The sequence below is a fragment of the Rhopalosiphum padi genome, chromosome 4, assembly GCF_020882245.1.
Source record: "Rhopalosiphum padi isolate XX-2018 chromosome 4, ASM2088224v1, whole genome shotgun sequence".
Classification (NCBI taxonomy): domain Eukaryota; kingdom Metazoa; phylum Arthropoda; class Insecta; order Hemiptera; family Aphididae; genus Rhopalosiphum; species Rhopalosiphum padi.
The window spans coordinates 37309827-37335603 of NC_083600.1; the positions used below are offsets into that span (position 1 = coordinate 37309827).

At 26.8% G+C, this 25777-nt stretch overlaps 3 protein-coding genes across 4 annotated transcripts; 1 reads left to right on the top strand and 2 right to left on the bottom strand.

The window, feature by feature from the left end:
• Positions 1 to 4822: 4822 nt before the first annotated feature.
• On the top strand, positions 4823 to 10090 carry LOC132930206 (peroxisomal membrane protein PEX16). The gene is made up of 6 exons (XM_060995942.1): positions 4823 to 5102; positions 5163 to 5433; positions 8272 to 8435; positions 8569 to 8669; positions 9432 to 9535; positions 9627 to 10090. The coding sequence occupies exons 1-6, from the start codon at positions 4976 to 4978 to the stop codon at positions 9871 to 9873; spliced, it is 1014 nt and encodes a 337-aa protein (XP_060851925.1). The 5' UTR covers positions 4823 to 4975; the 3' UTR covers positions 9874 to 10090.
• Positions 5648 to 7001, bottom strand: LOC132930208 (mpv17-like protein 2). Its single transcript, XM_060995945.1, has 4 exons — positions 6802 to 7001; positions 6488 to 6689; positions 6093 to 6427; positions 5648 to 6027 (listed from the first exon to the last, which is right to left on the bottom strand). Exons 2-4 carry the CDS (start codon positions 6558 to 6560, stop codon positions 5893 to 5895), a joined length of 543 nt encoding a protein of 180 aa, XP_060851928.1. The 5' UTR covers positions 6561 to 6689; positions 6802 to 7001; the 3' UTR covers positions 5648 to 5892.
• Positions 10091 to 12732: 2642 nt separating the features above from the next.
• Positions 12733 to 22856, bottom strand: LOC132930204 (protein kinase C and casein kinase substrate in neurons protein 1). Of its 2 annotated transcripts, XM_060995940.1 has the most exons (9): positions 22369 to 22854; positions 16043 to 16421; positions 15711 to 15899; positions 15401 to 15627; positions 15217 to 15337; positions 14908 to 15021; positions 14601 to 14731; positions 14089 to 14267; positions 12733 to 13993 (listed from the first exon to the last, which is right to left on the bottom strand). In XM_060995940.1, the coding sequence occupies exons 2-9, from the start codon at positions 16403 to 16405 to the stop codon at positions 13884 to 13886; spliced, it is 1434 nt and encodes a 477-aa protein (XP_060851923.1). In that variant the 5' UTR covers positions 16406 to 16421; positions 22369 to 22854; the 3' UTR covers positions 12733 to 13883. The 2 variants fall into 2 exon arrangements, with proteins under 2 accessions (XP_060851923.1, XP_060851924.1); XM_060995941.1 differs by lacking the exon at positions 14908 to 15021 and having other exon boundaries at positions 22369 to 22856.
• Positions 22857 to 25777: the final 2921 nt, after the last annotated feature.

Genomic DNA, 25777 nt, shown 5'->3' on the forward strand with positions numbered 1-25777 from the left:
GAAATTATTCAATAAATTCTCAACTTTTATAGATACTATTCACATTGCGGTTTCTTATTAAAAGTCTAAAGCTTATTCAATACCCGTATACGTACTTAATCAGCTTTTAGGACATATATGATAAATAACATAATTTTATTTATCTTTATAAAAATTATAATTTAATTAATAATATTTATGATGATTTTTTAGATTTTTAGTAGAGCATGAATGAATTAGTTTTACATTTATTATATATGTATTTTTTTTTATTGTATCTATATATATTTTTATTTATGTGTTGTAAGTCAATTTTTATAGTAAAAAAATATTCTTATTTTCGACTTCGAAGGAAGTTTCTGATCTTATATCTAGTTGAAATTTTGGGATACGGTTATTTTTGAAGTAGAAATTCCCTAAAAAAACTACAAGTACAATAGATAATAATCGAGAAAAACGAAAAAAAAAACAGAAATATTTATGCAAAATCAATTTGTGCCTGTCTACAATGATTGAATATAAAATTGAAATGGCAAGAAAAATAGTTTACTATATAGTGTTAAGACCACGGTATCAGACTACCTTTTAACTACCAGCTAATACGTACTATATAGGTTTGTCTGAATCAAATATACGTACATTTCAAAAACTGACTGTACATAACCTATAAAGGTTAAAACACATTCTATATTACCTATGTCGTATGATTATTTTTATTTGAATAAAATATGGGCAAACTCCTTCCTCCTTTTACGCGTTTGCAGTAGCACAGTATTTATTTCTTTTTGAGGCACAACACTCTAGAATTTGTAGATGTTAGATAGATTGGTGCTCAGGAAAGTGAAAGTCAGTTAGTAGTAAAATATTCGTTATAAAAATGTATGTGTTTACCTTTTTTAAGTCTGGTCGTGTTATGGGTCAAAACATATATCTACTGTGTTTCAAAAGATATAATAGTTCGCACCGCTACTGAGTGTTTTTGTGTTGCACTAAAATGTGTAATACAAAAAATAGACTCTATGTTATGACTTAATAGTCAGTAATGACTCGTGAACAGGAGCATTATATTACTATTATGCACCACTCCACTTTCTACAACAATAATACTATTTTGTTACAATACCATTCTTTTGTTTACTTATTTTGTATAATATTTTGTTTAATTTATTTTAAACAAAATTTTGTCCAAAACTAAAAATAAAATATCTGCTACAAAGTGACGTGATACACGATACGACGTATTGTATAGTAGTGCAGGAGTCGTTCTTAACTTCCGCTGTTTTCTAAAACCTATAAATACCGACCATATTCATACGAATGTGTATCGTTTATTTTGCTAGACTAACTGCTATAAGTAGTACAACATTTGAATCGTTGGCGTTTATTCACATTAAGTTATTTTATCTCCACTACTACGCAAAAAACCTTTTACAAATATATAATTTTATGTTATGGGTGTAATATTTCATGGTTTGATATTACATCGATTACTCAATTATGTCTCTAAATGTTGGACAAATGTAAAATAAAATTTATCTCGAAATTCAAGAACATGAGATTTAAAATATTTAATAGGTACTCAACTGAAACTCTTCAGGTAAAAAAAAAAAAATAATATAAAAATGTACTGAATTTTTTTAAGTAGATTCATGACACATTTTATTTTTAAAAGTGAATATTAAAATACAATGTGTAATTCAATGAGCTAATGTGAATGTTAATAAGTTATTAACTTACTAGTAAATAACTTATTATTATACTGTAACGATTTTATATAACATATTTGGATATTATTCAATCCATAACAAATATTTATTTGTGTTTTATTATTTTGCACCACTGCCATAAAATACAACTCTTCCATGAGCCACCATTACAGATTATGATGTATATTATGCAAATCCGTTCGGAAAGTAAATATACGTAACTTTATACACATTCTGTGACGCTATGTCACAATTTGAAACCATTAATCATATAGACACAATACATCGTGATATCAAAAAATAAAATTATTATACCCGTTATAATAATATTATATTATTGTATTCAGATATTACGCGTTGGTTACACATATTTTTATAATAACTTTGTTGATCTACACAGCGATGTAGCTAAATTGCCTATACGTTGCGCCGAATAAGCCGGTCAGCCATGTGTTGTCATAAGATACCACGGTTTAAGATATATAAAAGTAAATCATTAAGGTATATCTTAAACCGTGTTAGATACATATCTAACCAGTAATCACAAAAGAAAAAGAAGAGGTACATTTTTTTTATTTGACAATTTTATCTTCATTTACAGAAGTTATAATAAATATTGACATTTTTTCATAAATTTTAATTTTTCTTCTTTTTTATATTTATAATGATTGTATTAAATACAATATTGGTTGTTCTTAACAATTTATTTATATATATATTTATCCTTATTCCTTAGCAGTAATATCGGGTATCAAACTTGATAATATCAAATAGTACTTAACCACGATTAGTCCTTTCAAATCAAAGGGGCGAGGTGTGTTTTGGTCGCGAACGTGATATATTTATTGTATTCACTTATAATGCCCATATACATATTACATAATATATAGTAATGGAAGTACTCCCACAAAACCAAATTTATGTCATGGCAGTCGTAAAAAACTATGTTATTGTAGCTAAATATTTCCATAATTACCAACCAATGTTACTATAATTAACCAATTACTAACCAATGTTCTGAAAAAATCATCTGGTTGATCGTCAATACGTATATTTAAAACAATTTTAATAAGTAGACTTTAAAAGATAGAAAGGTACTTTGTAAAAACATCGACATTAAACAATTTTATTTTACTTTGTCTGGGATTTCAGAACTCTCTAAGTATCTATTACGATAGATACTAAATTCAAAGACTTTATAATGACGCAAATGTCAGGATACTCTATAAAACTCGATAATTATGTATTATATAATAATACACGAGTATAATGGCTTATAAAAATACGACCGTTATATAATAATATTTATTATAAATTATATAAATTCATATTGCAATGTCGATCGTTCGTGGTGCGAATGACGACAACTTACTAATCGCAAATATTTTATATGAACAGGTGTTTTAGCATTTAGCAGTAAACTGTGTACAAAAATATAGTATAGAAAATCCTAGTAATTGATGGTAACATGAATGTCTTACACACGAAACACGCATAAACTTTAGTGTTATTTTATATACAAGAACAAATATAATTACTTTATTTATTTGTGTTGTTGAAATTATTTCATTGTCGCAAATGGCGTGTTTATCAATTTTTAATTACTAATTACAATATAATAATATCATATAGTAAACGTGTACACGCATAAATTCATTCTTCTTATGACCAATTATAACTCGTTTTAACTTTTATTTTATGATCCAAGATCAGTTTTCTAACTTTACGCTATCCAGGATGCTTTAAGACATCAGCTTTCAATAAATTGGAATACGATAATAGATTTTTCAATATTTGAGGCAGGAGAAGACTTCGTTACTTATATGTGACACACTGACCAACGCTGGTGAATATGGAGTAGCGGATAGCGTTTGCAGCATCGCCAGTTACAATGTCCGATATCACTGATCCATTTCAACAATTAGCATTGAGTTTTTCATTGCCTTTCTTGCACACACGTAAACACGTGTTTAGTAAAAATTACTATATAACTATATATTAATATTACTATATAATTACGTTATAATAATACGTAAAGTCGTTAAGGTTTATTATTACTTTCAAGGATTTCAATTTTGGTCTTGAGCGTTCCATATTTTTGAACCGGCTCCTTTCCATGCTTCCTAAACAAACGGAATTGCGTAATCCATATTGTATACTTGTTTTTTTTTTATGAACAATTTAATTATATTATTATTCATTACTTCCAAAGGAAATTATTTGTGTTTCAGGATTCTGCACACGTTGATGCTCAACCTGTTATACGAATATTATTGAGCATTTCTACATCTGATACAATAATGATAATAAGATCAACGCCCTTCTTGTCAATCAAAGACTATTAATTATCGTCCAATAATGTATTCGATTTATTTTTCGATGTATCTAATTCAGACGGCAATAGTTTATCGATCGTCTAATTATACACAGGTGGCTGGGTGTATAGCTTGATTTTGAAGACATGCTTCGCACTGACGCAACTGACATTTAAATAATAAAAATCCTTTATTTCTTTATTATACATTATTATTATCGTACAATATGATGTTAAAACGTATCTCGTTTAATATATGTAAATCTTTAGTAAAATTGTTTTTTGTTGTTGTGTTTCTAAGAAAAAAAATTTCATTTCATTTAAACACTATAAATAAAATAAAATAATATATTCGAAAACATGTGACATAATTAACAAAACTGAATTTTAACGATTAAGGTTTATTGTCCAGGGATAAATTTAAAATTATATACATGTATTTTCGTAACATCAAAAAGGTTAACATACAATAGAACATAAGATTTGTTCGGTAAAAATAACTATAAAAAAGTTTATTTATTATTGTAACACGAGTCTATTATATTAAATACCTACCTTTGAAAGTTAAATAAAATACCTATAAATCATTTTTATTGTTTTGTATTTATTCGCTTCGCCTTTAGAAAATGGACAATTGTTAGCTTGAACTTAATTTATAAAATATTATAATTGAATAATAATAATAATAATAATATTTTCTATATATTGTGCATCATTTTGGTCAGGGGCATGCTATAGGCAACTCATCGTACCGATAGGCCATCGCTGATATGAGAGTTCCTTATCAATAATAACTGGCTATATTGCTAACTTCAGCACGTACTATATAATCAACAACGTCAACCACATAGATTCAAAAAAATGTACAATAACAATACACAATTCGTACTGTGAATTACATTTTACATTCCTTTGTTTTTGCTGATTACATTTTTCGCCAACATTAGCGGCTGCCGAACGACTAAATTAATATAAAATGGAAAATTTATCTATACCCACGTTAAGAGTTCTATATAAACATTACGTGAACTGGGTCAGTGCACATCCAGAACGGACAACAGATCTAGAAGCTTCAATAAAATGGATATCATACTTTTTAGCCGGTATTTTGTTTATTAGTCGTGTAATCCAATTGTTCACTATAGCTTAGCGCATGATTGCAGGTCGAATCAACAACTCGACATTGCTGTCCGAACTTATATACTCCATGTCCAACTTCATGATGTTATTCAATGATCAAATTATACTAAGTACTGCCAAATCTAACCCTGTAACAGTCGGCGATAAAGGAAAGAAAAAAATATTTAGCTCTGAAAATATCAAGCGGTTTATTACCACCGTGGATTATATCGAAGTGTTCATAGAAGTATCTGCTAAAAAATTATGGGGCAACAAAGGACGATGGATTATAATTGTACTCTTGCAGACTGTAAAGTAATTACCTATTCGATTATTAAGCTTTCTCTTTTTTTATTTACCTCTTAGACATAGTTTCTTTATTTCGGTTAAGGTCCCCAATTAATTATGAGGACCTATATGATTGTAGGTTTTCTGTAGATACAAAGTTCTTAGCTGTATAGTCCATGTTGTTGAAATTATTTCATATTTCTACACACATAATTCAATTTAATTTGTACACAAAAAAAAATTAAAGATTCAATCAATTTTATTAATAACATAAATGGTAAGATACAACTAAAATTAAAACTATACGTTCATAGTTTTCCACCTTAAGAATAAAAGAAAATATTAGATTCATATTAAAAAAAAAAAATTATATATTTATATATATTTCAAACAACAAATGATACATTAAATATACTTAGAAATTTAAATTTATAAACAAAATTATACATCCTTAGATGCATTGATATATATTTTTTGATATTTTGATTATTTGGATTTTTCACCACCCACACTCATAAATGAAAGATATGTATTCCAAGCTAATGAAACTATTTGTACTGTTAGAACCCTGTATTGTTGTGGAACAATGGAGAAATTAAATGTCTGTACAGCTGGCCAAATCTAAATAAAAAAAAAAAAATTGTTGGATAAAATATTTAAAAATAAATTACATTCAATGTATTTACCAAGTAACTAGTAAGCATAACTTTCACATAGTTGTCTTCTAATTTATTTTGAATTTGTGGCCATTCATCACCACTGAATACTCTACTCATAATCATTACAGCTCCATTAATAATTGGTGATGCAATCGTTTGGTCAACTAATATTTTTTTAGCTATTATTGGTATAGTGTTTTTAGTTCCTAATCTGTCCAACGATTTGTACCACATAGTAAGTGTTGGTCCGACTGCACACCCAATAGATGCATAGCGAACAGTACGTAACCAATCGATTTCATCGGGTTTACGCTTTTCTACTGCACTCTGAGCCATTAAGTCCCCGAGACCAAACAATATACCTAACATATGTAATGAAAATAATAATTATATCTATACACAATCTTATACTGGTTACATACCTGTTTGAACGAGATTGGTCCGTATTGGATATGTGTGGCTGTAAAATCTGTACCATTTAAGAAAAGATGCCATTTTTAGTGTTAGTTGTTGATTATGATTTGTATTCTATCAATATGAAGACTGATTACTGTTGGTTTTCACTGTGTTATGTTTGGTTTTATCAATTTTTTATTTGCTTTCGATTTTAATAGCTTAAATCACCTGTGAAGATCAAAGTTAAACATTAATAGTTTTCCAATTTTTTTTTTTTTTTTTGTTATAGTTTTTTCGTTAGTCAATTAAAACGATATATATATATTTAGTAGATTATTACCACATGGTCACCACAAATTTTAATTCAATAACTTGCCTATTAATCAAAATTCAATATTCACGGTTTTGATAATTGTATTCAAAACTGTTCTGATTGCAACTTGTTACTTGTTAGTTGTAACCGGTTGATTAAATTGTTCGTCTTATCTAAACCGTTGTCAGCGCGTACAGAGCGTTCCGAATGATACTAATGTACTACCGCTTATGACTAACAAAACAACACTGTTCAGTTATGATTGTGATGGACGCGTCACGTGGGATGTTTATAGATATTATTATTTATTTATAATATTAATGTCTAATTTCGTTTTAAAAATATATTGTTTTTGAAATATCCTCAGTTATTCTTACATTGGACAAATGTAGGTAGTCATTTTGGTTTTAGCCTTTTAGGTGTTTATCAACTGATGTATCTACCAAATGTTATGACATGAATTATGAATTATGAATATTCTTTTTTACTTTATCTGCTCGATAATATATTCGTTCTTACACTCACGCCTAGCACATTCAATTTTTGTACACACCTACAACCTACTACATATTATATAAATACATCTTAGCCTGTTTAAATTATTAACAAATAAGGTAACGTTCATAGAAATGTCAACAATGGTTCAAAATTGACTCGTTTTTAGATATCGATATTTATACTTAAGACATATAATTATTGTCATTTGTCTAATAGTTCATTAGTTATTTAGTATAATCATTGATTAAATGTTTAATCAATGGTATAATTAAGTACATGATAATATTTTTATTGCGCTATTAGCTATAGTCTGCTATTTTTAAATCATTCTGGTCTCCTGTAGAGATTGAACTTAACCGACTTATCCTTTATTATATTTATATATCTTACCATAGTGTGTATTCAAAAGGACACACAACTGACACGTATCGAGAGTTGCTGGGGCTTAACTCCACCTCTCAAAAAAAAAAAAAAAAATGTCTACGAAAACGTATTATGTTTATATAATATTATAACTTAATAACTTTTAAGTTGTAATTTATATACATTAGTTTATCTCACTCATCCTCGAAATGGTTTTTCGACTTTCCGTGTATGTGCCTGCTCCGTAGGCAAGTAGCTCCGTTTCGGGTAATTCACTCGTAGTTCGCACAAAAAAACATGCCCAATATTATATTGTAATTATATTGCTATGGATATAACAGCTATTAATTATTTTTTATTGTTTCGTTGTCAAATATTATTGGAAACGCCGAAACAATACAATAATTATTAGGCGAGATACACTTAATTAAACCATATTATTATAAAAATATAGAAAAATTAACCACTTGGAAACAGTTTATTATTGTGTCTCTGTAGGTTGTGTAGTACATTATAAATAAAAAATTAATTAATAACTTATGTTTAAAAAATATTTTATATTTGTATTCGTTGTACTGTTGATTATAAACGCTAATATTGTATTATTAACGCTTTTCGTTACGACTTATTATACAGATGCATGGCACGTCTGTACCTGTTGCATGTGCACAAGCTCCACATACTCGAATCGCCTCCTATACAACCTTTGGATCGAAAATCTGTGGGGCTCAAATGTAACGACACTGTCGACGGTGTCATAACGCTGCCGTCGGGACGGACCATCCGCAAACTGGACAATGGTAATACAATAAAATACGCCGTCGTCGAATCATATCATTGTGATTTCTCGTACTCCGTTCGGTTTCGACCCGACTTGGATGGACGTGATCGATGACGCTCTCAATACTAACTGTTTTCCGTTTCCATTTTCAGCCCCTCCGATGAACCGACGCACGTGGGAAGCCCCCCCAAGGGCAGACAAGCTCGGAGGCATTCCCGGCAGGACTCTGAGTGACAGACACATCGTGGCAGAGGTACAACGTAGTACAATACATGATTATTGTATTATTATCATCTTTGATCGTTATGAATTTATAATAGTCTGGCACAGGCTAAATTCTATTTTCAAAGAGAGGTTTTAGAGTTTAGTCTTGTACAACTTTTAATCATTACCAACCTCAAGTGTCTGTGTGATACTACAATAATAATCAGAATTATGATTTTAATTCACTAAAAATGCACGAAGTATACATACATAATATACTCTTGTTGATTTGAGAATAGGAAATATTCAATAACATACAACATTATATAAAATTAATTCACAATCGTATTTATGGCTCAAAATATATCAATGAATAATAATTATTTATGTGTTTAATGTTAAAAATATGTTATGAAGTAATGGGGTGGGTTCCATGCCTCCATGGGAAAACTTTTAATTAGGTATAAATTACCTATATATTAAGGTCGTTTATAAACAATTGAATCCACTGTTATAAATCATATTATCTCTTGACGTTTATTTCCATGCATGTTTGAAATTAATAATATTGGGAATATTAAAAATAAAATAGTAAAATAATTGTAATAAAAAAATACTAGTTTATTCATTTTGCTGTGTAAAAGGTGTTGAGTGTAGTAATACTCATTTTCATACCCTGAATTTTTTACATTTTTGTTTTTTTTTTAATCATTATTAATTAGTAAATCAATTAATTTAATTTAAATCTAAAAAAATATTCCAAACTATTTGCTCAGTAATAATCAAGGTTTTAAATGTTTTATTATTTCAGACAATGTATATAATGAAACCAATCGTTCACTTGGGCAGTATGTGTGTTTTTGGTGAGCAATCATGGAAGCCTTGGTTGATTTCCATAACAATTGAATATATTAGGTAATAGTTGTGTTAACTGATGAACAGTACTTGCAAATATTTGACTTAATCAAAACGTTTCGATTGTAATTATTATTTTTCTGTGTTTTAGTTTGCAGAGATTAAAGTCTTTAAAAAATCTATCACCTCAGCAACGTTTGGTGTTGTCAAAACGATCATTAAATTTGGCCATGTATATTGTGAGATCACCATTCTTCGAGAACTATTCAGAAAAACATATCCGTTTATTCCTACACTGGTTTGTTAACTCTGTGCCGTTGGTTGGTCCACTAATGCGCCCTTTCCTAGAATACATGAAACAATGGCAGGAAACATATTTTTATCTTTGGTCTGTCTAACATGTTGTTGGGGAATTTATGTTATTTGGTTTTACACATTTTTATAAATTAAAAAAAAAACAATGTTTAGGGGGTAACTATTAAATTATTGATCTTTTTTTTATTGGTTTAATTGTTTTGGTATGCGTTGTTGTCCACGGTGATTTTTTTTATATTTATACTACAATATAAATGTTTTGTAGGAAACGCTCAATTACAATGTAATTTATTCATTTAAGTTTTGTAATTATTTACTATTTATATTATATAGGTACCTACTATTTTCATTGACAGGGTTTAAGTGCTTTATATAATATTTTAATTATTTAGTAAAACTAGAAAACAAAATGTATTAATTAAGATAATTTATTGAATTTCTTCACTTAATTAAACGAGGTAAAAGAATAAATCTCGTTATAATTTTATGATGTGATATTTCTAAAAACCAGTTAAACATAAATATTCCAATACTATAATATTGAGTATTATTTTAGTTGTTTTAAAGATGTTTTGTAGCAAAGCTTGAATTAAAATAAATAGTAAATATATATTTAATTCATGATGAATAGTTATGATGCAGTTTATATAGGTTAGTAGTTTAGTACTATAAGTTATTATAATTATATGATATGGTAAATAAATTAGAAGTTTACTCGGTTGTGATTTCAACTAAGTACCATAAATTTGCCAAGCACGTGAATACATAATCCATGCATGTATATAATATATAAAGTAAGACTGATAATTAAATATACTTTGTAAAATATTATAAATTGTTTCAAATATTGTGTATAAAAATGAATAATTGAGGGGAGGCAATCTCTCTTGGGTTTAAAAAAATACCAATTATACTCTTTCTAATTATATCCTAATCAATAAGACATTTAAATATTCAGATACACACATTTTTTAATATTTGCATTCCTCTATTAATTTTTTCTCGATTCAAACACTTATTATAAACTACAAACATATTATGCTAAGTGTAAAGCTCAGTTATTGAATTTTAAAATCCAAGGTTAGGTCCTCCACCCAGGTTCCCAGGTACACCAAAATATTTTCAAAAATTATTTCTTTTTTGACATAACTAAGTAAGAATAATTTGAAATATTTTTTCCTTTCTAAATGTATTTATATATACATTCATTACTTCTAAAAATTAAAATCTAGAAGAGATTAAATTACAATAGTAATATTATAGACTATAGAGGATAATAGAGCATCAATACAAGAAAAATTTGTCTTAAGAAATTTTTTTTTAAATTAATTATAATTAAGAACTAACAATCTGTAATACGTGAGTTAACTTGAGGTTTGTGTTTTAGGTATGAGGTTTTATCTAATCTAAACATTCTAAACTATACTATGGACAAATAAAAAAAAAAAAAATCACAACAAATTTTTATTGAGATTGTATTACATTGCTACCATTTGTTCATAATCAAGTTAAACCTATGACCTTGGAATAAAATATGAATTGCAAATTCCAATTTACTCTGTTACATATTTTAACTTTTTTTATATGTGTATACGAGATAAACTTACCGGAATGCTTTCAGTGATAATCATAATTCATAATTTTTTAACATTAAAAGGATATTGTACCCACGTGTGTTGTAGCCTGTGAATGGCACACAATGTTAGAAAGTTAATATAATTAATGAAGTTGAAGTAAATACAAAATTTTTAGTGAGAAATAAACATTTTTTTATCATTAAATAACAAAAATTATAGTATTACAACTATTCCTAAAGTATTAGATTATTACTTTTACAAATCCATGTATAAAGTAATTTAATGAATAAAACAAAGCTAAAAATATTTTTGATTTTTAAATAAACAGAAAAATCAAAAGTTATTTCAACAGCCAATGTAACTTTGTAGAAGTAGTGTATGCAGTTATAAGTTATTTTCTGAAGTTAATTAGAAAATGAACTAATAGTAGTTAATGCCCACCTATGTACAAAAATAACATAGCAAAAATACATATGTATCTAATTCTCACTACAATAAATTTATAATGAATATTAGAACAAAACTGCTATACTGGCTATTAATTGTATTTAAGCACAGTTTATATTCTCCCCTACAAATTTGACTAATAATAACTATAAATAAATGGTCTTAAGAATCTGATACATAGATTTGCATGTTATGTATGAGCAAAACAGCACATGCAAGTACTTTATCCTCTTAGTAATTCCTGACAATCATTTAATTTCATAACTGGTCAATGTTCATTAATAAGTTGCTGTAAAAATGATCATAATATACTAATAATGTTTACACATTTTTTCTTAATACAAGGGTAGAAGAACAGTAGTAATTTTCTTTCAATCATATGAGATTAATTGCACTAATGTATAAAAAAAAAACATATTATAAGAGATATTAAAAATATTTAATAATCTTTGGTCTATAGAAATATTATCGAAAGATAAATTATATTATGTCCACATATTTAATTAAATAAATGCACGCACAATGTTTATAATTAACTTTGTAAAAATTACCTATTTTTGCAAGTTTTCTGATTTTTGTTTTGTTTTTACATATGTTGAACATAAAATTATTACTTTAGAGAAAAATATTAAAAAGATAATAATCAAAATTTAAGTTGGTTATGGGAAAAATCAGCAACATTGTTTTGTTTTATTTGTAAAGTAAATAACTACTATTGATTTTATAAAATAAAATACAAACATCATAAAATATACCGACTATAAAAAAAAATAGCAAAAATTATTTCTATTTCCTTTGTATTATTTCCAAATATACAATAGGGAAATAAACTTTTGAAATGTATCATTAAAGAAATATGTTACATAATATTTTTGAACCTAGGACACAAAATGAGCTTTTTTATTTAATTTAAACAAATAGTTACATATTCTTTTTATTATAATTTTCCATTATCAACAATAATATACTGTTGTTTAGAATTCCAATAAATTTTTTCAGTATTTATTCGTATAATATATTTGGTCTTTGATCTTGACACTTTCTTAAATCACCTTTAGTATTACTTTTAATTAATTTTACATTAATACATGTGACAATATTTAATTAATTAATTAGAATTAAATCATACATGAATCAATGCTATTAATATTATATTCTATGTACAAAACATAACTAAAAAAATATTAAATAGTTAACAGAGTATTTTTTTTACAATCTAATGGCAAAATTAATATTTGTATAATAATAAATAATAAGTATTATTAGTATGTTTCTTTAAAAAATACAATTAACAACAATTCATTATCAATAATACATTTCCATTAAGAAAATAACAATAGCCTACCATTCATGTAGTAACAGATACTATTGTATTTTAATAAAATTAGTAACATAACAAAATGGAAATAAATAATTTAATTGAAATCAAGTTAAATATTGACTAATATTTTCAACTACATGTTTTATCTGGCTCAATAATAAAGTAATTAAACACTTACAATTGTTTAATTGTTCTTTATGCATTATACTAAAAAGTATTTAGTAAAATTGTTTATCCTATTCATTTTATTCAATTTATTGATTCAGATTTTGATTTGATCCATAAAATCTTGATTTAAAACATACTTTCAATGCTCAATGCGTTGATCACTCCTTTGTGTAAATAATAATAATAAATTACTGATTTTAATTAAATGCTGTTCAAGTAGATATGTAACTATTAACATATTTCTCTAGTATACATTTGATAAGAGTAGATAATGCCAGTATATAAATTATTATTAAAATTAATGGAGTATTAAGAAAAAAAAAATTGTTTCAAATAAAAATATCTGTTTCTATCTACCAATTGTTCCCTCAATATAACAATAAACTTTTTTTCATTAAATAAATATAAATAAACAAACAATTTAAATTAAAAACAACCAATACTCCAAAAATATTAATTGGATCACAACATCTTTTTTTTGGCAGAGGAACAGACATAGTACATATTAGTCCATATATGTCATTGTTGTTTTCATTTTTAAATATACATACTATTTGAAATTTAAAACTAATCGTTCTGTTTATGATACTGATTCTACATAATTGGCTGGGTATAATCCAACTCGACCATCCTTACGTCCCTTGCACCAGCCTTGTTCATCTTCATCTTCTAATTTTTCAAATAACTCTCCTATAAAATAAAATAAAAATGTAATTACAACTAATTTATTTTGATAAAAAAATAAATAATCTATTCAATTTGTTCTTGAAATTATTTATTTTTACCTTGTTTAAAACTAAGCTCATCAGCTTCGGCACCCTCATAATCATACAGAGCTTTTACAGGTACACCGGGTTCACCGTTGTCCACAAGCGCACCATCGGGACCAACTCCTTCTTCTTCATCCCATTCCTCCTCCTCAAAAGGGTTTGAGTCCGGCGTTTGGCTGTTTGACGCTCCATTGCTATTAAATTTATAAAAAGTTATTATAAAAAAAAACATAAATAATAATAATCAGGAAAGTAATCACTAGCTTAATAAAAATAGAATTATATCAATAACATAAAATGTAAGGTTTCTTAATTGTATCTAATGACACTACAAATTAAAAGGAATTTCTAAATACAAAAGGAAATATGGAACATGTGTAATCGATCTTACCGATTAACACAGGTATGTAAGGTCCGGTGCACGGCCCCTTCATTAGGAATCTAAATGGCACGACGTTTAGGTGTCATTTATAAAAAATAATAATTGTTTTGTTTAACTGAAATATATATTTTATAATGTAACTCACGTTATAGGATGCGATTTTGTTCCATTTGATTTTTCTGTAGATTGCTTATGATCGTCAGTACTATCATCTGATCGTGATAATGTAACAGTTTGCTTTTTGCTATTTACCTTTGGATGAGTTGAATGTAAATCCTAAAAAGATCACAAATAAACAAAAATGTCAATAAATAAAATATAATAACAAAAAAAAAAAGCAAGTTAATATTATTAATAAAGATTTAAGTAATATAGTATTATTCTCATACGCTAATAATAATCTAACTAATACATAATAAGTAAACAAAAAATTGAAAAAAATGCACACTAACATTTACATGCAAATCTTCGCCGACTGATCGTTGATTGATTAATGTTATTGTTCCAGCAGGTATAGATTCCTTGATTTTTCCCTTGGATATATCCCGGAATTCTTCTATATAATCCTATAGAAGAATAACACGACAACACACATGCACACAAATTAGTTTTTTGACTTAACTACAATTATTATTAAAAATTAAATCAAGGCAAAACCAAAAAGAAATAATATATACATCTAGTAAATAAATCACAAATGGCTTGCTACAGTTAAAATAACCAAACAATAATACTAATAATTGTTTTGTAATTTTACAAACCTCAAATAAGGGCCAATTCATAGCCATATTGACACCGTGATTATTTGACCACCATCGTAAATCTTTCTCATGATCAGCATTATTGATAGTATGATAAAACTCTTCATAAATCTGTGGCAACCTAATTAAAAAATAATAATTTACTTAATTTGGAATCAAAATAAATAAATTTATCATATCTTACACGGGGTCTTGAGAAACATTTAGACACTTGTGTATTGTAAACAGGGTATCTTTGAAAAACTGTAATCTTCTAGCTTCTGTTTCTTGGCATCGGTCAAATACAACTGTCATATCTTCCATATATTTTGGATTGTATGCATTTAATTCTTGTAGAGCCATTTCATACTTTTCTTTGGCTTTTTGCACTTCTTCTTTCGATTTAGCTACACGGTCTTGCATTTTTTTCACCTAAATAATTATAGTTAGATTTTGAGTTTTAATTAAATATATTAATTAATCAAATAATGAAATATCAATAGTTATATTTTTACTTGATCCATAGATAAGGAACTGTCAGCAGATGCATTTCGTTCTTGATTTGATGCTGATTTTTCTGCTTTACATGCAATATGGTACTCAATTTTTGTTTTGTTAACCTTAGTCAATAGTTTACACCAAGGTTTTTGAGCTTTTTTAAATGATTCTTCCATTTCTTTTCGTTCTTTTATATGTAAAACAGTCTAAAGCAAACAATATAAATTGAATGAGTAATAGCGCATAAAAATGTACCATCACATTTTATTTTTGTATTAAGTTAATACTACTAATATAATCAAGTAAAAAACAAATTATGTGTATGATAAAAATGTACTGATGTGCAAACCTTATGATAGTTGTCTTTTTGCCACGTCTTTACTTGTTGCATTATATCATTACACAAGTCATCTTTGACTCTTATGTGCAAATCACAAAGTCTATCAGCTTCAACTAGTACACCCTTCCAAGCTGCTTCTGTTGTTCCATATTCTGGACCTTTTTCAATAATTTCGTTCCATTTCTTTGACCATCCTTTTAAGCTCTTAGAGTATGCTTTTTCAATATCTGATCTTTCTTGTATGAGGGTAATAAGATCATTGCATAACCGATAGCCATCTTCGATACGTTTAGTAGTGCGTTTGTGATTGCCGGGTTCCCAAAACGAATCACTACTTGCTATTAACATATTGTCATCACTGTGATGTGACATTTTTATTGATATTTATCTAGACACAAAAATAAGTTCAATTAATGCATTATCTAAATAACATATGATTCAGAGTACTTGAAACTGATAGCGAGTCATCATTAGTTACTTCATTATAAAATAAATTATTTCCAAAGAACATACTACACAGTGAGGGATAAACAATTATGCAGCTAATAACCACTTATAATGATAAATTGTATAAATATGACAAATTTAAATCTAAAGTTTTAACAGTGAAGTGGAATAATTATATTATATTATGTAGATGTTGGGTTCAATAAGAAATTATTAATTTTAAATTTTAAAACGTTTCAACATTTATTCACATCTTGCAGTTTTTAAGTGTTACGAAGTTTCTTTTTATTTATTATTTTATTGTTCGTGCTCGAATTTTATTAGTATGCTTTTAAAAATGATTAAAAAAAAGAAATATGAATACATTAACCGAAGATGTAACCTCTGTAATATACCATAGGTACTACTATTCGCGATTCGTTGTGTACGGTGTAACGGTGAGCATAACAACGTATATTAGTATAATTTTAACGTGTAACGAACGTCGAACACCTAAAAGGAATCAATAGATATTATTCATTATTGATACACGTGTGTTAAAATATTCTTGGCCATCTGACTAGCTAAAGTATCAAATCGTTTTCTCCATATGGTAATACATAAATACATAACACACAATATCATCATCATCATCATAACGAATGATGTCATTTGGCAATTAGACCGTTAATATTATTATGCTATATGGGTACGGTACTACGGTAGCTTTTCTCCGCACGAAATATTGTGATGGCATATTCAATTCTATTCATTCATTCCCACCGAGCGCAAAAACGATGACGACCGGAGACATTGCGGTAGGACGAACACAATATAATAATAACGATCGTAACTTGACGGTATTGCTGATACGTTTTTAATATAATATTGAACGGCGCAAGAATAACAAGTTTTTATTTATTAATATTTAATACTATTAAATACGATATCAATGTTCAGGACCGGACAGACCGGAGGTTACCTACCTACGTCCGTGTAATGTACGTTTTCTAGACACTATCACATAATATAATAAATATTACGTACATAAGCGCGTTTATACATATAAAATAGGTAACGAATTAAAATTTGAACGCTTGAGTTCGATTTAAATAAACAAAACGAACATCTATTATGATTTATAACATAAATACCTAGATACTCACGAGTGTATCAAAAATAAACCTAATCAAAATGACATTACGATATCTTATTAGTTATTAACATAATGTTAGATTCAATTTATAAAATAATTTTACGGCCAACTTAGATATACCGTCAGCATTTTTTTATGCGATACTTCTTTGCGTATTGGTACTGGTAGTGCTGCAGTACTAGAACATTTGGTTAGTAGTGCGCTAAATGTATATTTTACTAACTACGTGACGCCACCTACTACTATAGGCACTAGGCAGTACTTAATAATCATACAGTTGTTTATACGATTATTACAATTCACGCTCCTATTTTTTACACAATTGTAAATTTGTGAATAAATTATAACTTTGTTCTAGTCGAAAAGTCATCACCAACCTACATATAGTATTATTAGGTACCTATAGTTATGTAGTACATAGGTGCAACAACAGCTATTTAAATAACGAGTTTATTGAAAATGATATCATTTGTGTATTATTTACTAGTACTAGTCTAAATCAACATAATATAGGCAGAGAACTGGCCAGTAACCCATACTATTATAGCCACTAAGAGGGAGGCATTATTTATATTCCGGTTAATTTACGTAGGTCAGTGTTAAATATTAATGGGATGTTCACAAACATCAAACTCTTGCAAAAACTGTTATATAATATTATATATTACACATAATATACATTAATGTATATATTGCAGCCGAAATCGGAAATATAGGTTAATGTAAATAAGATAGATTAAATGTATTGTTAATTAATAAAAAAAATTCAATGACGACCAAAGACCAACGTTTTTCAATATTTTTTAAAGTATTATATAAACAATGACGCCGTAAAAGTTTATTATCAATAACTATGAGAGAATAATACACTAAATGATCCTAACTCCATAAAAATCATAATTTTAAAAATATATGTATCTAATATCTATATTTCATAGAAAGTACATATTATTATATATATTATATATTATAGGAATTATGAAAAATAAAACATTACATTTTGTAATATAACTAAATCTCAATATTTTTTCCCCGTAGAGTTCAGATAAACATCGTTAACTAATAATTCATCGGATAGACATTAAAGGAAACTCAACGGAATGGAATGCATCGTGAGAAAACAAACATACCGTTGTTAAATAAACTACGAAAATTGAAATGGTAACAAACTAACAAAGTATACCGGTATTATACAATATAATATATTATATATATCTATAACATAATTCATAATAAAATATAAATGATAACGGAAATGTAAACGTAATACGCTAGAATAAATTATACCTCCCGTGTAAATGGAGATTTTTGATTTATAATTAATGCTCACCTTTAATAGCGGGATTAAAATATCTATTTTAAAATTCTAAAAGAAAACCTATAGGTACCAACATCAAAATTAAGTAAATATAAATTAAAATAGAAATATAGTTCAAAATATTTAGTCAGTTTATGATAAATTGTAGAATAAAAAAAAAATGAACGTTACTTGTCTTATTAATTATAAAAAATATTCTAATTCACGCAGACTATCATAAAACGTATTAAGAAATATTTTTCTGATTTTAACAAATAAAAATAACATTTCTATGAAAGATAAAACCATATATTTATGGAAATCTTTAGACAATAAAAAATTTCACGAAAATAATGTAAATTGTAATTAGATAAGAAGAACTAACATAATAATAATTGTCAACCAAACCAAACCCAATATTATGTAACAAAACGTACTTTTCGGTTTTCATGATTGCAAAAGTAGGGGGAAAGAAATCGTATTCGTAATGGGGAAACAGAAGTAAAAATAATAATTAGTGATACCTTATAAATTATAATAACCCTAGTCCCTAATTGAAATATATTTTGTTAAAGAAAATATGTTGTAATATAATAATATACCAGTTATTTACAAAATATTATGAAAAATAAAAAAAATTAGAACTTGTAAGAATAAGTTATTACAAAAATATTAACAGCTATTGATTTCAAAAACTAATTACACCTTAAGGGGTTTGGCCTTTAGGACCACCAAAAATAATAGAAAAACAATTTACATAATATAATTATTTTATGTGATTACTAAATAGTAAAGTTAAATAAATATGAACTAAAAACAAATAAATAGTATTTTCCTAAATAAATGTAATAATATTAATTAATATTACTGATTAATTAAATAAATGGTTAACTTTATAACATTAGTTTAATTTATTAGAAATTAGATAGTATCAATAGTATTTAGGAAGAATATTATCATATATGATCCTCGGTGGAATGCTGATTAGCTTGCAGCATATTTGGTCCTTGACCCTTTAGGCCACACCCAGTCTAGTGTATATGAAGAGGCCTCTTCTTATATCAATGTATAAAAAAATGTGCTAATACAGATCAATTTATTGATGATATTGCACGTGTTAATAACTATATTGGTACCAAGATACCAATTAATGATAACAATATTCATTTTTTATTTCAATGTCTACCTCTACCTATAACATTTGGACTAAGACACTAAGTCTTCATCAGCAATGGCTAATACAAACAACTAGGGTTAATGTGATATGGCTGTTATATACATTTTTTTTTTTATCAGACTAGAAACTTTAAGTATGGTCTTACACAAGTCAACTATTAATATGGGGATACCCTTTCAATTGGCAAAAGTTTTGTAGGTCTTCTTTTTTACAAACCAGTGTTGACCTTATTGATTGTTTTCAAAAGCATACACATAATAATGATTATTTAAATTTTAAATATAATAGAAATAAAACTAATATTATACATATAGTTAATGTTACAGTTAGTTATTAACTAATTATACAGAAATTATAACTGTAAAATTCCCAAATTAATTTATTTGGAACTTACTTTAAAACAGTTATTAAAATTGAATCAATTAAAAAATTTTGTTTAATCTTTAATCATTTTATTTAATATTCGAGCAATATATTAATTATCATAATTATACGGGAAATTAATCAAAATAGATTCATAAATCATAAATATAAGTACAATTAATTTTAGTTATATAATATTTTGTATAAACAATATAATATTTTCTATATAATTTTTAATATTTAAATTCAATATAAATTATGTTTACCTATATGTTAACTACCTATAATTTTTGTTTGAAAAAGAATAATTATCAAAATTGTATATTATTAACGCTAATCCAGGATAATCTTAATAATAATTAAATATTGTAAAAGAGTAAACAGGTTGTTTTTTATTCCAATAAAATTCAAAAATAATTTATTAAGTATATAATATGATACATCACACTAAACACAATAGTATAAATACGGGTATTTTAATAAATAATATTTAAATACAAATACTAAATGATTATTATTTATTAATACACTATTTATAAATAATGCAGCGCACACACTCTTCTTTATACAATCCTACTTAGTTATACTTCAATTATTTGCTCATTGTACACCTGTGTATACATTCCAATGTAATGAAAGTTTTTGGAGATTTTGAAGTAAGTACCTAACTAGCATTCACAAAAAAGATATAATTTAAAAGGTTAAGTTACTAGAATACAAATTAGAACATTAGGTACTTCATATTAACATTAATTTAGCTAAATCAAGTCCAAATATTTAATTTTATGAATGAGTAATGTATCTCAAATTAAATGGTCAAATCATATTATATCCTAAGTAAAAAAGTGAACATTATTTTCCAAAATAAATCTCAGCCACAATAACACATTTATAATCAGTATCAATGAAATAAAAACTTATATATAGTTATCAAGATAATGAATTAAATGTAGTAGAAACACAAACAATTTGTTATTATATTCTAATTGAACTACTGGATAGTGTTCTTTTAACAAGTCCTGGCATATTGTTGACTTACTAAATAGAACAACAGTGCAAATAGAATAGTGCATAGGTACATATTTAGATTAAAAAATATATTCATAATCAAACAAGTAATCCAATTTTTGACATAGTTAAATCGACTAAAATATACCTATTCTCAAATGGGCAGTAAATAATATTGTATTTCTATTTTCTATATAGATTTTCTACACTAAGTAATATTTAACGTGCTAAATTGAAATTTTTTTTGTTCAATTGTTTAATTAGCACCTCATTGGGATTAGGTAAAAATTTAAAGTGACAAGGATGACCAAAAATAAACTAATCTTTTAATTATAATTTTAACTATTCAATATTTACATTATTTAAGCGGTATTTTACTTATTATGATTCTATAAATGCACTTAATTTACTTAATCCAAATTTGTCACAGATAAATGTGAAATATATGCATAAATTAAAAAAATAAAATCTCAGGTATTTTTTATGGATGGTAAACTTTTTGTTAATAGTAACAAATATTATTTCGTATTATTCTCTTTTCAACCAAAATTAACAATTAGATAGTACTATCAATAAGTTTTAAGACAATTTTCAACATTATAAACGATTTATAAGTTTTCCGCTCATAAATCAGTTACCAAATATTTTTTATAATACATCGTTATCGTTTTGTTGGGTCACGTAATAATAAAAAAAAATACCACTATACCTACATATAACTACAGCCAATATTAATAGAAGTGTGTTCGCAATGTTCGCATACAAGATTTTGGACCGAAATCGTGTCTCTACTCTCATTTATAAATTATACAGTAGCGAATATTGTGTTAGATAGATGCACCTATCGAAATACACACCTAGCTGGTTTACGGGTAGCAGATAATTTTTTATAAGATTATCATTATTACCTGGTGCGCAAAGCGTCGTTGAACGATGACCGTGTCGGCTTTGCTGATGGTCCGATTGTCCAGCGTCAGGGATATGAGACGGTCGATCGGGAATTATGATATTTTACTCGAAAACAACAACAGCTCTTAGTACGACAATAAAACGGTCATAAAAATATTTGACGTTCCGATACTCTTCTTTATCAAACCGTTATCAATATTATTGACATGGCACAGGTGTGGGGTACCTCCTCACGTCGTCGCGGCATATCATGTTATTTTATGGCATTGTTATTAACATTAAAAACATAACTGTAATTTTTAGCACATTCTTATTTATTTTCACTATCAAAAAATGCAAAAAACGACACCCAACACGCTCGGCGTGACGAAGAAAAAAAACTGTCGGCAGTTATAATTAATAATTATTACAATATACCAGTTAAATTAAACAGAATTCGAGGTACGAAGCACGACGACGGACGGTCCGACTGTGGTGACGCCGAGTAGTGCCGAAACTGAACGAACGGACGGGACGGCGGTCGGGCGGCGGCGGCTGGATGATGATGCGTGGACACGTTCGCGAGGTACGGAGGTATTTTTTAAAACATTTTTATTTCCTTCATTCCTTGCTCTGCCGGCCGACTTGATTCCGACGTCTTTGCCAATCGCGCGCGCCATCTACCGACGGATTTTTGAAAATGTGAATTACGCGGCATACACGTTGCCAACGACTGTATAATACTATAATATAATTCACGGCTATAGATACACTATAGTATCTATATCCGTGATTTTAGCATAGATAGGTAATATTATTCTCGACAGGTGTCTCGATATATACGAGTATATGCTATCCCGTATCCGACATCCGTATAATAAAAGTGAGGAAATTTTTTTTTTTTGACCCGAATATTGGAAGTTTCTAAGGAATATTCTAACGAAATTTAATATATAAATTTATAAATTTTACATAATAAATTTCCAAATAATGAGAATTTGTACAATGAGCGTTATAATGAGAGGTCATAGATATAATAGATAAAGACACCAAGTAATTAAATTCAATTATTGCTAATTCAAACAAAATATAATATCATCCTTATATTAATAACCTTTAATAATTAGTAAAACGATAATTATGCTACCATAATAGTACCATTGATACCATATTATATTTTTGGAACTTTCCAATATGAATATGAGAAAATGTAAAAATTAGCTCTCCTAAGTATATTTTGCACACCAATTCTACAGAAAATATCAGTTACCCATTTGATGAAAGTTTGTTCTATTTTTTTTAGAAGAAAAATTGTTCACAGAAGACCAAATATGATGCCCCGTGATGATATTTATTAAACACAAAATAGTTATGTCGAAATGACACCAGATTACTAGGAACCGCTGCAAGGTTGCATTCAATTTAAATATCACACGAGTAAAATATTGTATACCGCGCGGGGATAAATTATATTTATATTTATATACGAGTGAAATTGGAAGTTATTTTGTTATATATTATTATTAGATACCCGGCAAGGTGTACCTAGATAACCTTAGTATCCGGCCGGTAAGCAGATATAACTAACTCTTACATGATTATATTTACCTAATACTTATAGGTGAATAATAATTAGACTTGAATCGGTCATAGTTTTCTTTTCAAAAATTAGCTACTGTTTTTGACACACAACGAGTATTACATACCTATTTTGCGATAAACCTTTGTAAATCTAAGGTATTTAGTATTTACCTTGTATGTATATGTATTATTTAAAATTGATTTTATATTTTCTAGTATCACAAATTGAGAGTTCAACCATTTTTGACAATTTTTTAGTTATATTTGGATTTTGGACATTTTAGAATAACATAATACATACTTAATAACTACTAAATAATAGGTATTGTTAGATTTGTCACTTGTAATAAGCGTTAGAACTAGTCCTTAAGACCTTAATTCTTAATAATAGGTGCCTAAACAACCGATTTTACATTTTACTTAAACCAACTGCATGACCTATTTTTTAAATTTCAACAAAATAACTAATATCGAATTCATTGAAAACTATATTAAAAAAAAAAATAACTTGATTATGTATATTGTTCAACAATGTTTCTTCATAGAAAACTAATCAAAATATTGTATTTAAAATACAACTAGATGAAATTTCTAATCGATTAACAATGTTTCAAATACATTTTAAAGCATTTCTTTCGTTCCTTTATAATAGAAAACAATATAATAAATAGAATATAGATCGAAATAACATTTATTTTAAACACGTTTGTTGTACACTCGTAGGTTTGCTTATAAAGAATTTAATGTTATTTTTTAACCCATCTTATTCTTCTTTCTAATTAATTAAATTCAAACTAGTTTCAAAATAACTTAACCAGCCTTGGAAATCGAAGTATATACACATTATACACGTTGGTGCCGTAAGTACTCCAACTAGACACTAGACCTACTACCTAATACGTATTAGCCACCATATAGGTGGGTGTACTATATATAGTAATCTAGACAATATATTATATAGTATTGTATATATATATATATACCTATAATGTTTATAACTGAAACTTCCTATATAGTAAATATAAAAGAACAATGAATGGCGTTATACATACCAAACCTAAATAAAATATTTTTAGAAAACTATTATTATAAAATTATAAAATTTTCTTATTTCCTCTATTCACTTTATTCCGTGACAGTTCTACTATTCTACGTGTATACAGAGTACCGCGGGCTGGAATTTATGTTACACCCAATAAACCCTCTGTATACATATACTTGTTAATTTATAATAATTAATTACTCAAAAAAAAAATAATAATAATAACGAAAATAAACAGTAAAAAATGTTTTCAAAAAAGTTAACAGTTTTATAGATAATAGCTTTTATTATTAAATTAATATATACTAAAAAAAATTTTTTAAATTATAATTAAGGTGCCTAATATTTACTGATATTTATAACTGATAAATCAACTATCGTATGGGACGGTTTTTTCTTTAAGTATATTATGTAAAACATTGTAATTTTATATTTTTTTAATTAAAAGTCAAGAACGTTTTTTGTTCTTATGATTATTTATGAATTGTATAATTAGGTAGCTATTAAAAATTAAAAAAAATTTGTTTACACATATGAATATTTTATAAATCTATTTGCGTGAAATAATTATAACAAATAATAATAATATTATCTTATATATGTGTATAATGTATTGATATACATTTATATAACTCATAACTTATACTATATGACATTATATTATATAATTAATATATTCAATATAAGTATACCTATATTATCAAATATGTATATAGTACAAACTAGTATCTATCTACCTATACAAAATAACAATTAATGTCTAATATAATACAGATACTATACAAAATATTACAAATATATAACTA

What these genes read in the sequence shown, in the direction of transcription:
- LOC132930206 (XM_060995942.1), top strand. Translation starts at nt 4,976, where the DNA reads ATGGAAAATTTATCTATACCCACGTTAAGAGTTCTATATAAACATTAC. An exon ending in GATATCATACTTTTTAGCCG is followed by an intron (nt 5,103 to 5,162) that starts GTATTTTGTTTA and finishes GCATGATTGCAG; the next exon opens with GTCGAATCAACAACTCGACA. An exon ending in ACAGACACATCGTGGCAGAG is followed by an intron (nt 8,670 to 9,431) that starts GTACAACGTAGT and finishes TTATTATTTCAG; the next exon opens with ACAATGTATATAATGAAACC.
- LOC132930204 (XM_060995940.1), bottom strand. Translation starts at nt 16,405, where the DNA reads ATGTCACATCACAGTGATGACAATATGTTAATAGCAAGTAGTGATTCG. An exon ending in AAAAAGACAACTATCATAAG is followed by an intron (nt 15,900 to 16,042) that starts GTTTGCACATCA and finishes TGTTTGCTTTAG; the next exon opens with ACTGTTTTACATATAAAAGA. An exon ending in AATGTTTCTCAAGACCCCGT is followed by an intron (nt 15,338 to 15,400) that starts GTAAGATATGAT and finishes TTTTTTAATTAG; the next exon opens with GTTGCCACAGATTTATGAAG.
- LOC132930208 (XM_060995945.1), bottom strand. Translation starts at nt 6,560, where the DNA reads ATGGCATCTTTTCTTAAATGGTACAGATTTTACAGCCACACATATCCA. An exon ending in GACCAATCTCGTTCAAACAG is followed by an intron (nt 6,428 to 6,487) that starts GTATGTAACCAG and finishes TACATATGTTAG; the next exon opens with GTATATTGTTTGGTCTCGGG. An exon ending in TTATGCTTACTAGTTACTTG is followed by an intron (nt 6,028 to 6,092) that starts GTAAATACATTG and finishes TTTTTTATTTAG; the next exon opens with ATTTGGCCAGCTGTACAGAC.